Below are 13257 nucleotides of genomic sequence, written 5' to 3' on the forward strand. Positions count from 1 at the left end.
CTGCAGCACCGATTGAGCAAACAGGAGGTCCTCCTCAGCCAGGGTATCAAACTTATAGAACTTTGCAAAGGTGTTTGTCCCCGACCAAGTAGCTGCTCGGCACAACTGTAATGCCGAGACACCTCGGGCAGCCGCCCAAGAAGAGCCCACTTTCCTAGTGGAGTGGGCCTAAACCGATTTCGGTAACGGCAATCCTGCCGTAGAATGCGCCTGCTGAATCGTGTTACAGATCCAGCGAGCAATAGTCTGCTTTGAAGCAGGGGCGCCAACCTTGTTGGCCGCATACAGAACAAAAAAAGCTTCAGTCTTCCTGATCCGAGCCGTTCTGGTCACATAAATCTTCAACGCCCTGACTACATCCAGGGACTCAGAACCCTCCAAGTCCACGACAATAGGTTGGTTCACATGAAAAGATGAAACCACTTTTGGCAGAAAGTGAGGACGAGTCCTCAACTCTGCCCTATCCACGTGAAAAACCAAGTATGGGCTTTTATGCGATACAGCCACCAATTCTGAAACACGTCTCGCCGAAGCTAACGCCAACAACATGACCACTTTCCATGTGAGGTATTTAAACTCCACAGTTTTAAGTGGTTCAAACCAAGGTGACTTGAGGAAACGTAACACCACGTTAAGATCCCAGGGCGCCACCGGAGGCACAAAGGGAGGCTGAATATGCAGCACCCCCTTCACAAAAGTCTGTACCTCAGGAAGAGAGGCTAATTCTCTTTGAAAGAAAATGGATAAGGCCGAAATCTGGACCTTTATGGACCCTAATTTTAGGCCCAAGGTCACTCCTGTTTGAAGGAAGTGAAGTAGACGGCCCAAATGGAACTCCTCCGTAGGAGCAGCTCGGGCCTCACACCAAGAAACATATTTCCGCCATATACGGTGATAATGTTTTAACGTCACGTCTTTCCTAGCCTTGATCAGGATAGGAATGACTTCCTCCGGAATTCCTTTTTCCGCTAGGATCCGGCGTTCAACCGCCATGCCGTCAAACGCAGCCGCGGTAAGTCTTGGAACAGACAGGGCCCCTGCTGCAGCAGGTCCTACCTTAGAGGAAGAGGCCACGGATCTTCTGTGAGCAACTCTTGTAGTTCCGGATACCAAGTCCTCCGTGGCCTATCTGGAACAATGAGGATTGTTCTGACCTTGCTTATTCTTACAATTCTCAACACCTTGGGTATGAGAGGAAGAGGAGGAAACACATAGACCGATCTGAACACCCAAGGTGTCACCAGAGCATCTACCGCTACCGCCTGAGGGTCCCTTGACCTGGCGCAATACCGCTTTAGCTTTTTGTTGAGACGGGACGCCATCATGTCTATTTGAGGCAGGCTCCACCGATCCGCAATCTGTGCAAAGACTTCTTGATGAAGTCCCCACTCCCCCGGATGCAGGTCGTGCCTGCTGAGGAAGTCCGCCTCCCAGTTGTCCACCCCCGGGATGAACACCGCGGACAGCGCGCTTACATGGCCTTCCGCCCAGCGTAGAATCCCGGTCGCTTCTGCCATGGCCACTCTGCTCCTTGTTCCGCCTTGGCGGTTTATATGAGCCACTGCCATGACATTGTCTGACTGAATCAGAACCGGTCTTCTCTGTAGTAAGCTCTCCGCTTGGCGCAGGGCGTTGTATATGGCCCTCAACTCCAGGACGTTGATGTGGAGACAAGTCTACAGGGTTGACCAGAGACCTTGGAAATTTCTTCCCAGTGCCACAGCTCCCCAGCCTCGGAGGCTTGCGTCCGTGGTTACCAAGACCCAGTCCTGAATGCCGAACCTGCGACCCTCTAGAAGGTGAGCACTGTTCAGCCACCACAGGAGAGATACCCTGGTCCTGGGAGACTTTGATGCATTTGTAAATGGGACCCGGACCACTTGTCCAAAAGCTCCCATTGAAAAGTCCTCGGATGGAATCTGCCGAAAGGGATGGCCTCGTATGAAGCCACCATCTTTCCCAGGACCCGCGTGCACTGATGCACTGAAACCTTCTTTGGTTTCAATAGGTTCCTGACCATGGTCATGAGTTCCTGAACCCTTTCGATCGGAAGAAAACCCTTTTTCTGGTCTGTGTCTAGGAACAGGCCCAGAAAGGTCAGACGCGTTGTAGGAATTAGCTGGGACTTCGGTATATTGAGAATCCAGCCGTGTAGCTGCAACGTCTTCATGGACAGAGACACGCTGTCCAGCAACTTCTCCCGAGATCTCGCCTTTATTAGGAGATCGTCCAAGTATGGGATAATTGTGACCCCCTGCCTGCGCAGGAGCACCATCATTTCCGCCATTACCTTGGTGAAAATCCTCGGGGCCGTGGAAAGCCCAAACGGCAACGTCTGAAATTGGTAGTGACAGTCCTGCACTGCAAATCTCAGGAATGCCTGATGAGGGGGGAATATTGGAACATGAAGGTCTGCATCCTTTATGTCCAGGGACACCATCCAGTCCCCCCCCTCCAGGCTGGCGATGACCGCCCGGAGTGATTCCATTTTGAACTTGAACCTTTTCAAGTACAAGTTCAGAGATTTCAGATTTAAAATGGGCCTGACCGAACCGTCCGGTTTCGGGACCACAAACAGGGTTGAATAATATCCCTCTCCCTGCTGGAGATGAGGAACTGTGACAATCACCTGTTGAACATACAATTTTTGGATTGCTATCAACACGGACTCCCTCTCTGATGGGGAAGTCGGCAGAGCCGATTTGAAAAACCGGCGAGGAGGCAAGTCTTTGAATTCCAGCCTGTATCCCTGAGCAACAATGTCTATTGCCCAGGGTTCCACCTGCGATTGAACCCAGACGTGGCTGAAAAACCAAAGACGAGCCCCCACCAGATCTGCCTCCCCCCCGGGAAGCCCCAGCGTCATGTGGTGGATTTTGCAGACGCAGGGGAGGACTTCTGCTCTTGGGAACTAGCTGTGTGCAGCTTCTTTCCCCTGCCTTTTCCTCTGGTAACAAAGGACGATCCCGGCACCTTCTTGTTTTTATTGGAAAGAAAGGACTGCATTTTATAATGAGGCGCCTTCTTAGTATGCTGCGGGGGGACATAAGGTAAGAAATTCGACTTACCAGCCGTAGCGACTAGGTCCGAGAGGCCGTCTCCAAACAACTCCTCCCCCTTGTACGGCAAGGACTCCATGTGCCGCTTAGAATCGGCATCTCCTGTCCACTGCCGAGTCCACAGGAGTCGCCTAGCTGAAATAGACATAGCATTTATTCTCGAGCTTAGTAAACAAATGTCTCTCTGAGCATCTCTGATATACAAGGCAGCATCTCTGATATGCTCTATGGTCATTTGAATGGCATCCCTATCTAAGGTGTCAATCTCCGCAGATAAGGAATCTGCCCATGCCACAACTGCACTACAAACCCAGGCCGACGCCATAGCCGGTCTAGCAATAGTACCGGAGTGAGTGTGAATGTGCTTCAAGGTAATTTCCTGCCTGCGATCAGCCGGTTCCTTGAGGGAAACCGTATCCGGAGAAGGCAGTGCCACCTTTTTGGACAAGCGTGTCAGCGCCTTGTCCACTTTTGGTGAAGATTCCCAGCGTATCCTATTAGTTTGTGGAAAGGGATACGCCATAAGAATCCTTTTGTGAACTTGTGGTCTCCTATCTGGAGAGTCCCAAGCCTTTTCGCACAATTCACTTAACTCAAATGATGATGGAAAAGTGACTTCAGGCTTTTTCTCTTTATACATGTGTACCCTCGTGTCAGAGACAGGGGGTTCCTCAGTAATATGCAAAACCTCTTTAATGGCCATACTCATGTACCGTATACCCTTAGCCACCTTCGGCTGTAATTTTGCATCTTCATAGTCGACACTAGAGTCAGAATCTGTGTCGGTATCTGTGTCATCGATCTGGGATATGGTGCGCTTCCTAGACCCCGACGGGCCTGGCGTTACAGGGACAGGCACGGACTGGGTACCTGACTGATCCCTAGCTTCTGCCTTGTCTAACCTTTTATGCAATAGATTTACATTTGCATTCAAGACATTCAGCATATCCACCCATTCCGGTGTCGGCGTTGCCGACGGCAACCTGACGTTCAAACACTCCCCCTCCACCGTAAGCGAGTCTTCCTCGTCAAACATGTCGACACAGGCGTACCGACACACTTCACACACACAGGGAACCCCTTTTCTGAAGACAGTATCCCTGTCAAGGCCCTTTGGAGAGACAGAGAGAGAGTATGCCAGCACACACCCCAGCGCAATAACCCTGGAGACTAAAACAAGATGTTTTTCCCCAGCAGCGCTGTGTAATATGTAAACCACCAATTATGTGCCCCCCCCCCCCTCTCTTTTAAGCACCCTTTCACCGTGTGTAAGCAGGGGAGAGTCCGGGGAGCTTCCTCTCAGCAGTGCTGTGGAGAGAAAATGGCGCTGGTGAGTGCTGAGGGAGAAGCCCCGCCCTCTCGGCGGCGGGCTTCTGTCCCGCTCAAACTTAGGAAAATATGGCGGGGGCTCTTTTATATATATGTACAGAGCCCACCTGTACATGTATATAGTCTTTTTGCCATGCAGAGGTTTATATTGCTGCCCAGGGCGCCGCCCCCCTCCCCCCCCCCCTGCGCCCTGCACCCTTACGGTGACCGGAGTGTGTGAGGTGTATGGGAACAATGACGCACAGCTGCAGTGCTGTGCGTTACCTCAGTGAAGTTGAAGGCTTCTGCCGCCTGAGACGTCTTCTGACTTCTGTACTTCTGGCTCTGTGAGGAGAACGGCGGCGCGGCTCCGGGGGTGGACACCCAGTAACAACCTGCGTTCACCCCCTCTGGAGCTAATGGTGTCCAGTAGCCGAGGAAGCAGAGCCTATCTTTGACAAGAAGGTCTGCTCCTCTCTCCCCAGTCCCTCGATGCAGGGAGCCTGTTGCCAGCAGTGCTCCCTGTGAAAAAGTAGTAAAAAGTAGAAGAAAAATCCAAACAAAAATGCTTTCAAGCAGAGAACTCTAGAGAGCTCTCTACAGTGCACCCATCTTGCTCTGGGCACAGTGTAAAACTGAGGTCTGGAGGAGGGTCATAGAGGGAGGAGCCAGTGCACACCCAGAATCCAAAGCTTTCTTAAAGTGCCCTATCTCCTGCGGAGCCCGTCTATTCCCCATGGTCCTTACGGAGTCCCAGCATCCTCAAGGACGTTGGACAAATATCACTTAGCTTCCCGTGTATGATCCTTTTCGACCGGGCTCCGCGTCGACCAGGAGGTGACTGCCACAATGTTCTCTCAGCGACAGGAAGAGAATAAGCCTTCGGACTCCTTGAGAGACTCGAATACCAACTCGTCACAGCCGAACTGGAGCCTAATCAACAGAGCGACCAGCACATGAGAAGAAATACTATTATATCAGCATTCATGGATATACATAATGTAATACACCATATGACACACATATCCTAACTATGCATATATAAATATATATATATACATATACAGAATTGGATTGTCCAGACCCGTTAGGTCCCCGGTGACAGTAATGTGTTCTGAATGTGCTGATATGCCCCAGATGTGGATCTACCAGGAACGTTATGGCCGACAGAAACTTAGTAGATGTCGACAGCAGGGAATAGTAAGCGGGCAAAAAATAACAATCTTGGAGCCCCGAGGGGTCTGAAGGAAGCGTATATAAATTCAATAACACTCCCACTATATATACCTATAATTACATATACAGGTACCCGGCCATAACAGCCTGTCAATCTTTTTACCCAGTAATACCGTTGATGCCGACAGGGCACCCACCAACAACTGTGTCTCCCATGGCGTGTCTACTTTTATAAGCACACAAACACCAACCTGCTAATACTTAATGTCCCCACAGCAGCTTGTAACAAAGCCCTCACACATGTCGACATATGTCGACTAACCGATAGTGGGTAATAGAAAGGAAAACACTGAAAATCATAACACAACAAAGATTATGCGTCCATTATAAACAGAATGCTATATATCTACCATATAGCACTAAAAATCACTGTGCCCCCTCTCCTCCATACTATAAAGCAAGGCTTAGCGGGGAGCTGCAGAAAATGGAGCTGACTCCGTTGTGAGGGCTAAGCTCCGCCCCTAATCGGCACGCTAAAGCCTGCTCAACCTAACCCTGTATATATTGAACTGGGGGGGGATGTATATATTGTCTCTAATGAGCAATATAGCAATCGCTGCCCAGGGCGCCCCCCCTGCGCCCTGCACCCTCGGAAGCCGTTGGTGTATGGGAGCAGTGGGAGCCGTGAGCGCCGCGCGCGCTGCGGTACACTGGCGGGGGAACATACCCGGCGTCCGAGCCTCTAAGTATGTCCCCCCCGCCAGCTAAGCACTGCGAAATATACCGCCCAGGGCGCTCCCCCCCCGGCGCCCTGCAATAGGCGACGGTAAACGGGAGCAGGGAGGGCAGCGCTACCGCTGCTACTCCCTCCGTCTTGCCGGGACACTGGCGGGGTGAACATACCCGGCGGTCGAGCCCCTAAGTATGTCCCCCCGCCAGCGAAGCACTTAGAATCATGCCGCCCAGAGCGCTCCCCCCCAGCGCCCTGCACCCTGCAATAGGCGCTGGTAAATGGGAGCAGGGAGGCCAGCGCTACCGCTGCTACTCCCTCCGTTTTGCAGCACACTGGCGGGGTGAACATACCCGGTGCCCGGGCACCTAAATATGACCCCCCGCCAGCGATAAAAACCTCAGCAATATGCCGCCCAGGGCGCTCCCCCCCCAGCGCCCTGCACCCTGTGAGTGCGTTGGTGTGTGGGAGCATGGAGAGCAGCGTGACCACTGCATGTTACCTCCGTTACTGAAGTCTTCTGCAGTCACTGAAGTCTTCTGATCTTCTCATACGCACCCGGCTTCTGTCTTCTGGCTCTGTGAGGGGGTTGACGGCGCGGCTCCGGGAACAAGCAGCTAGGCGCACCAAGTGATTGAACCCTCTGGAGCTAATGGTGTCAAGTAGCCGAGAAACAGAACCCTTGAACTAAGAAGAAGTAGGTCCTGCTTTTCCCCCCTCACTCCCACGCTGCAGGAAGCCTGTAGCCAGCAGGTCTACCTGAAAATAAAAAACCTAACAAAGTCTTTTAGAGAAACTCAGTAGAGCTCCCCTAGTGTGTGTCCCATCACTCCTGATAACAAATTCTAACTGAGGTCTAGAGGAGGGGCATAGAGGGAGGAGCCAGTTCACACCCAGTTTAAGTCTTTATAGTGTGCCCAAGCTCCTGCGGATCCGTCTATACCCCATGGTCCTTTTGGAGTCCCTAGCATCCTCTAGGACATAAGAGAAATAAGATCTATGACCCAGGGATCCTGGCACGAACTTGACCTGATGTGACTGAAGAATTGTAGTTGGGCTCCCACCTGACAGCCTTCCAGGCATTGCGGTCCACCGTCATGCTGTAGTCTTTGAGGAAGCAGAGCCTGAGCTCTGTTCCTGAGCACCTGCAGTTGCTGGCTTGCGTGGTTTACCTCTTGTGCCGCTGGAGGACGCAGAAGCACCTCTGACTTTGCCCTTGCACTTGGCCGTCCGAAAGGACTGTAACTTAGAAGCTGAATAAGTCTTCTTGGTTGGGGGGGCTGCAGAAGGAAGATATGTAGACTTACCCGCAGTAGCTGTGGAGATCCATTTATCTAGTTCATCTCCAAACAAGGCCTCTCCTGTGAATGGTAGGCATTCCACGCCTTTCCTGGAGTCAGAGTCAGCAGTCCACTGGTGCAGCCACAAGCCCCTGCGTGCAGACACTGCCATAACGGTGGTGCGTGCATTAAGCAAGCCTATCTCTTTTATGCCTTCCACCATAAAGTTTGCAGAGTCCTGTACATGCTGCAGGAGTAAAACATCCCCCCTAGACAAGGAATCTAACCCCTCAATTAGGTTACCTGACCATTTTGCAATGGCTTTTGTGATCCACGCACATGCAATAGTGGGTCTTTGGGCCAGCCCAGCAGCTGTGTACAATGATTTGAGTGTAGTCTCAATTTTATGATCGGCCATGTCTTTTAGGGAGGCTGCACCAGGAACAGGCAATAGAATTTTTTGTGACAGCCTAGAGACTGATGCGTCCACTATCGGTGGATTTTCCCATTTTTTCCTATCCTCCAGAGGAAAGGGAAAAGATGAGAGTAACCTTTTAGGGATCTGAAATTTCTTATCGGGATTAACCCATGGTTCTTCAAACAGGGTATTCAATTCCTTTGACACAGGAAAAGTGACTGAGGACTTCTTGTTTACATTAAAATAAGATTCCTCACATTCCTCTAACATATTCCTTATCAGGTATATGCAGAACATCTCTGATAGCTTCTATTAGAGCCTCTATTCCCTGTGACAGAGCCGCACCCCCCCCCCCCCCTCTCCAAGTCTACCTCACCCTCCTCCAAGTCTGACCCTGCAGCATCAGAGTCAGACTGCAGGATGTGGGCCAGAGATCGCTTTTGCAGACAAATGGGAGGGGATTGAGACGCTGTTTTGGGGACTGAGTCTCTGCTCATAAACTCATCCACAGTCTTTAAGCATTGCGTCTCTTTCTCATTGCAGGACAATTCTGTAGAAAGAGTGGAGATCATTCCTTTCAGAGAATTAACCCACTCTGGTTCAGTCCCGTTATTCTATGAACCCTGAGTACCCAGTAGTGAGCCCCCTGGTGAAGAGAAACACTCCGCTGTACAAGAAACACACTCTGCCTGACATAATGTAAATGTGACAGCACACACACACAGGAAAAGGTTAAGCACAATTAACCCACAAAGAGCCCTTCAGGGAGACACAGAGTTGTTTGGGGCAAGCCCCCACCGCATCCTAACCGCTAATGCCAAGCAGACTAAGTACCATGATAGGGGACTTATTACACTATTTATCGCTCCCCCCCCTATGACCCCCTGGTACCGCTGAGGTAATTTGGAGTCACACTGGAGGAGCTACGCGTCCTTGTCAGTCAGTGTCTGTGTCCACTGCAGAGGGAAAATGGCACTGGTGAGCTGCTGGATCTCATAGTGAAGCCCCGCACATTTTATAGCGCGCGGTCTTCCTGCTTTTTTTATACTGGCTGAGGAATTTGGTGCTTAAAATGGACAGAAACCGTTTTAAGGCTATGTTGCCAGTATGGGTGCCATGTACAGTGTACTGAGACGCAGTAGTGTACTGTGTCTGGAGACGCATTCCAACCCGTTTAGAAGCCGTGCATCTCCGTACCCTCGTGCCGCCATAATGGGCAGCGCCCCATTAACCGGGACGCCGGCTCAGTACTCACCACTCTTCTGGCTCTGTTAGGGGTGGCGGCGTGCTGCGGGAATGTACGCTCGCCGTGGTGGGGCTTGCAAACAGTTCCCTCAGGAGCTCAGTGTCCTGTCAGCGGGGAACGGGACCATTAACCCTTCAAGAGGTTGGGCTGTCCCCCCCCAACCCCCTCCCAAGTCCCACGAAGCAGGCAGGCTGGTGCCACCCAGCCCTGCCTGAAAATAACAAACATATAAAATAAATGCAAAAAACTCTTCAGGAGCTTCCTTCAGCGTGACCGGCTCCTCCGGGCACATTTTCTAAACGGAGTCTGGTAGGAGGGGCATAGAGGGAGGAGCCAGCCCACACTATCAAATTCTTAAAGTGCCCATGGCTCCTAGTGGACCAGTCTATACCCCATGGTACTAAATGGACCCCAGTATCCTATAGGACGTTAAGAGAAATATAGATTCACTGGGGAAAAGGTCACATGATTTTAATACATCATAACAAATTACCTCCCAGATACGGATTATGTTTTCTTTAGGTAAAAATATTACTTCAATGCATACACAAGTTTCAGGCTAATGTATCTCTAGTGTATAAACATACAAGTACAGCAGTAGCGTCAATGCTGTGAGCCTGCAGTCTATCATGTGTCAAAGATGCCTTGTGGATAGGCTGTTCTACCATGAAATCAGATCACCTACTAGATACTGTACTTTAATTACGGACAATGGACTTGATTCAATTCAGCACAAATTGAATAGCACCAGGAAGGAGGTCCCGGACCTATTAAATTCAGCACAACGTTGTCGGAGAATGCCGATTTCTGCATCTTAAACATGGTGTTTAGTGTAGAGAACCGGCATTCACCGATTTAAGTCCTGGCACGATGCTGTTTTTGCCGTACTGAGGGCAGAAAACAGCATGCGCCAGTAGTTTTGCCGAGAGGGGTGCAAGAAGAAATCCTCTAGTCGAGCATAACATCACTCTGAATTGAATAGCTCCGGGGGCTCCTTCCCGGCGCTATTCAATTCGAGCTGAATTTAATCAGGCCCAATGTTGGAAAACCGAGATGGTTACAGGACCACACAATATTCCACAGATGCTTGAGGACGAACCTTTAGAAAATTAACGGCCACATACTGGGCCGGATTCTATTCCAATATTCAAGGAAACAGCCTATGCTTATGTGCCTGCCATGCATCGGAGTCGCACTGTGCATGCGCCCCAATTCTGTGTGTACAGCGTATGGCGAATGTGTCACACAGGGCTGACTTTCATCCAATATACAATGCAGCTCTTCACAAAAGACTGAACTTTATTACTAAAAGGAAATAAAATATGTTTCAATTAAACTCATTAAATAGCTAGATGTACCTTTACTAAGCAATTTTTGGTATATTTAAGCCTGAAATTTAGAACAGCAATGACTGTAAAAGCAAAACTCTGCGTCTCTTGCTCTTTATATCATTGTCATTTTAGATTTCCAGCTTAAACGTATCCTTTAATTAGATTTGTTCAGTACATTAAAAATCCCATTGGCATCTTACCGTAGGAGACACATGGCCGGCCATGTCTGTACTCTATCCTTCTTCTAATAAAACAAATGTTGAGCAGAAAACTGCAAGCCCGTGTGAAGACTGGAGCAAGGTCCAGCAACGGACAATTCTTAGTGAAGCCTACAGGAGCCAGAGAGAAAGAAGAGAACAACATGACTTTTCCAGTCACTGTAAAAAAAAAATATATATTTACCCAAAAATGAAAATGTTCTATGTTAGTTCTCAGAACTCACATGGCATTATTCTGTTTTGTTACATTTACATATACAAAACTCACCCTCTTACATTAGCTCTTCTACCTGGCAAATCTGCTCCTGAATTTACACTTATTTTCATACTGCAACATCCGAGGCAGAATAAACTCATTTATGTTTAGAAACATCCTTCTATTCAATCAAGTAACTGCAGTAGGACAGTAAGTGGGGAAATGGAAGCACAGTACTTTGTGCCGGCATCCAGTCTCTAGGTCGACCACACTTAGGTCGATCGTAACTAGGTCGACGGGCCAAAAGGTCGAGATGAGTTTTTAACAATTTTTTTCTTTTTTTTTACTTTTTCATACTTAACGATCCACATGGACTACGATTGGGAATAATAACCTGTGCAGAGCACAGCGGTAGCAAAGCACCTTGCCCGAAGTATGGCGAGCGAAGCGAGCCATGCGAGGGGACACGGTGCACCAACTGGGATTCCCGGTCACTGTATGGAGAAATTAACACGCATAAAAAAAAAAACTCATGTCGACCTATTGACCGGTCGACCTAGAATCTCTGTCGACCAATAGTGGTCGACCTAGACACTGTCGACCTAATTGTGGTCGACCTTTCATACCACACCCCTTTGTACCTGGCAGGTGAGACCCTGCTGGAGCATCCTCCTAAAGATGTTTAGTTACTGGCAATGAAGAATAATAAGATTTTACTTACCGGTAAATCTATTTCTCGTAGTCCGTAGTGGATGCTGGGGACTCCGTAAGGACCATGGGGAATAGACGGGCTCCGCAGGAGTCAGGGCACTTTAAGAAAAAATTTGGATTCTGGTGTGTTCTGGCTCCTCCCTCTATGTCCCTCCTCCAGACCTCAGTTAGAGAAACTGTGCCCGGAAGAGCTGACAGTACAAGGAAAGGATTTTGGAATCCAGGGCAAGACTCATACCAGTCACACCAATCATACCGTATCACTCGTGATAAATTTACCCAGTTAACAGTATGAACAACAACGGAGCATCAGATCAACCCTGATGCAACCAAACATAACCCTTATTTAGGCAATAACTATACACAAGTATTGCACAAGAAGTCCGCACTTGGGACGGGCGCCCAGCATCCACTACGGACTACGAGAAATAGATTTACCGGTAAGTAAAATCTTATTTTCTCTAACGTCCTAGTGGATGCTGGGGACTCTGTAAGGACCATGGGGATTATACCAAAGCTCCCAAACGGGCGGGAGAGTGCGGATGACTCTGCAGCACCGAATGAGCAAACACAAGGTCCTCCTCAGCCAGGGTACCAAACTTGTAAAACTTTGCAAAAGTGTTCGAACCTGACCAAGTAGCTGCTCGGCAAAGCTGTAATGCCGAGACCCCTCGGGCAGCCGCCCAAGAAGAGCCCACCTTCCTTGTGGAGTGGGCTTTTACTGATTTTGGAAGCGGCAATCTAGCCGCAGAATGAGCCTGTTGAATCGTGTTACAGATCCAGCGAGCAATAGTTTGCTTTGAAGCGGGAGCACCCAGCTTGTTGGGTGCATACAGGATAAACAGCGACTCAGTTTTCCTGACTCTAGCCGTTCTGGCTACATAAACCTTCAAAAGCCCTGACCACATCTAGTAACTCGGAATCCTCCAAGTCACGAGTAGCCACAGGCACCACAATAAGTTGGTTCATATGAAAAGATGACACCACTTTTGGCAGAAATTGTGGACGGGTCCGAAATTCTGCCCTGTCCATATGGAAAAACCAGATAGGGGCTTTTATGTGACAAAGCCGCTAATTCTGACACACGCCTAGCTGAAGCCAAGGCTAATAGCATGACCACCTTCCACGTGAGAAATTTTAACTCCATGATTTTGAGTGGCTCAAACCAGCGTGACTTCAGGAAACTCAACACCACGTTAAGATCCCAAGGTGCCACTGGAGGCACAAAAGGGGGCTGAACATGCAGCACTCCCTTTACAACGTCTGAACTTCAGGAAGAGAAGCCAGTTCTTTTTGAAAGAAAATGGATAGGGTCGAAATCTGGACCTTAATGGAACCCAATTTCAGGCCCAAAGTCACTCCCAACTGTAGGAAGTGAAGGAAAACGGCCCAGCTGGAATTCCTCCGTAGGGGCATTCCTGGCCTCACACCAAGCAACATATTTTCGCCATATACGGTGATAATGTTGAGCCGTCACATCCTTCCTAGCCTCTATCAGCGTAGGAATGACCTCATCCGGAATGCCTTTTTCTGCTAGGATCCGGCGTTCAACCGCCATGCCGTCAAACGCAGCCGCGGTAAGTC

At 49.6% G+C, this 13257-nt stretch overlaps 1 protein-coding gene across 4 annotated transcripts in view; it reads right to left on the bottom strand.

Moving 5' to 3' along the window:
* The window catches only part of LOC134966532 (zinc finger protein 182-like), a 243477-nt gene that overhangs the window by 171634 nt on the left and 58586 nt on the right, over positions 1-13257 (bottom strand). For all 4 annotated transcript variants that reach the window (XM_063943335.1, XM_063943334.1, XM_063943332.1 and 1 more), the window contains one exon: positions 10749-10877. In XM_063943335.1, the coding sequence (XP_063799405.1) occupies positions 10749-10772 (24 nt within the window). In that variant the 5' untranslated portion in view covers positions 10773-10877. The remainder of the gene's footprint in view (positions 1-10748; positions 10878-13257) is intronic.

Source organism: Pseudophryne corroboree, chromosome 10, assembly GCF_028390025.1.
Source record: "Pseudophryne corroboree isolate aPseCor3 chromosome 10, aPseCor3.hap2, whole genome shotgun sequence".
Taxonomy (NCBI): Eukaryota; Metazoa; Chordata; class Amphibia; order Anura; family Myobatrachidae; genus Pseudophryne; species Pseudophryne corroboree.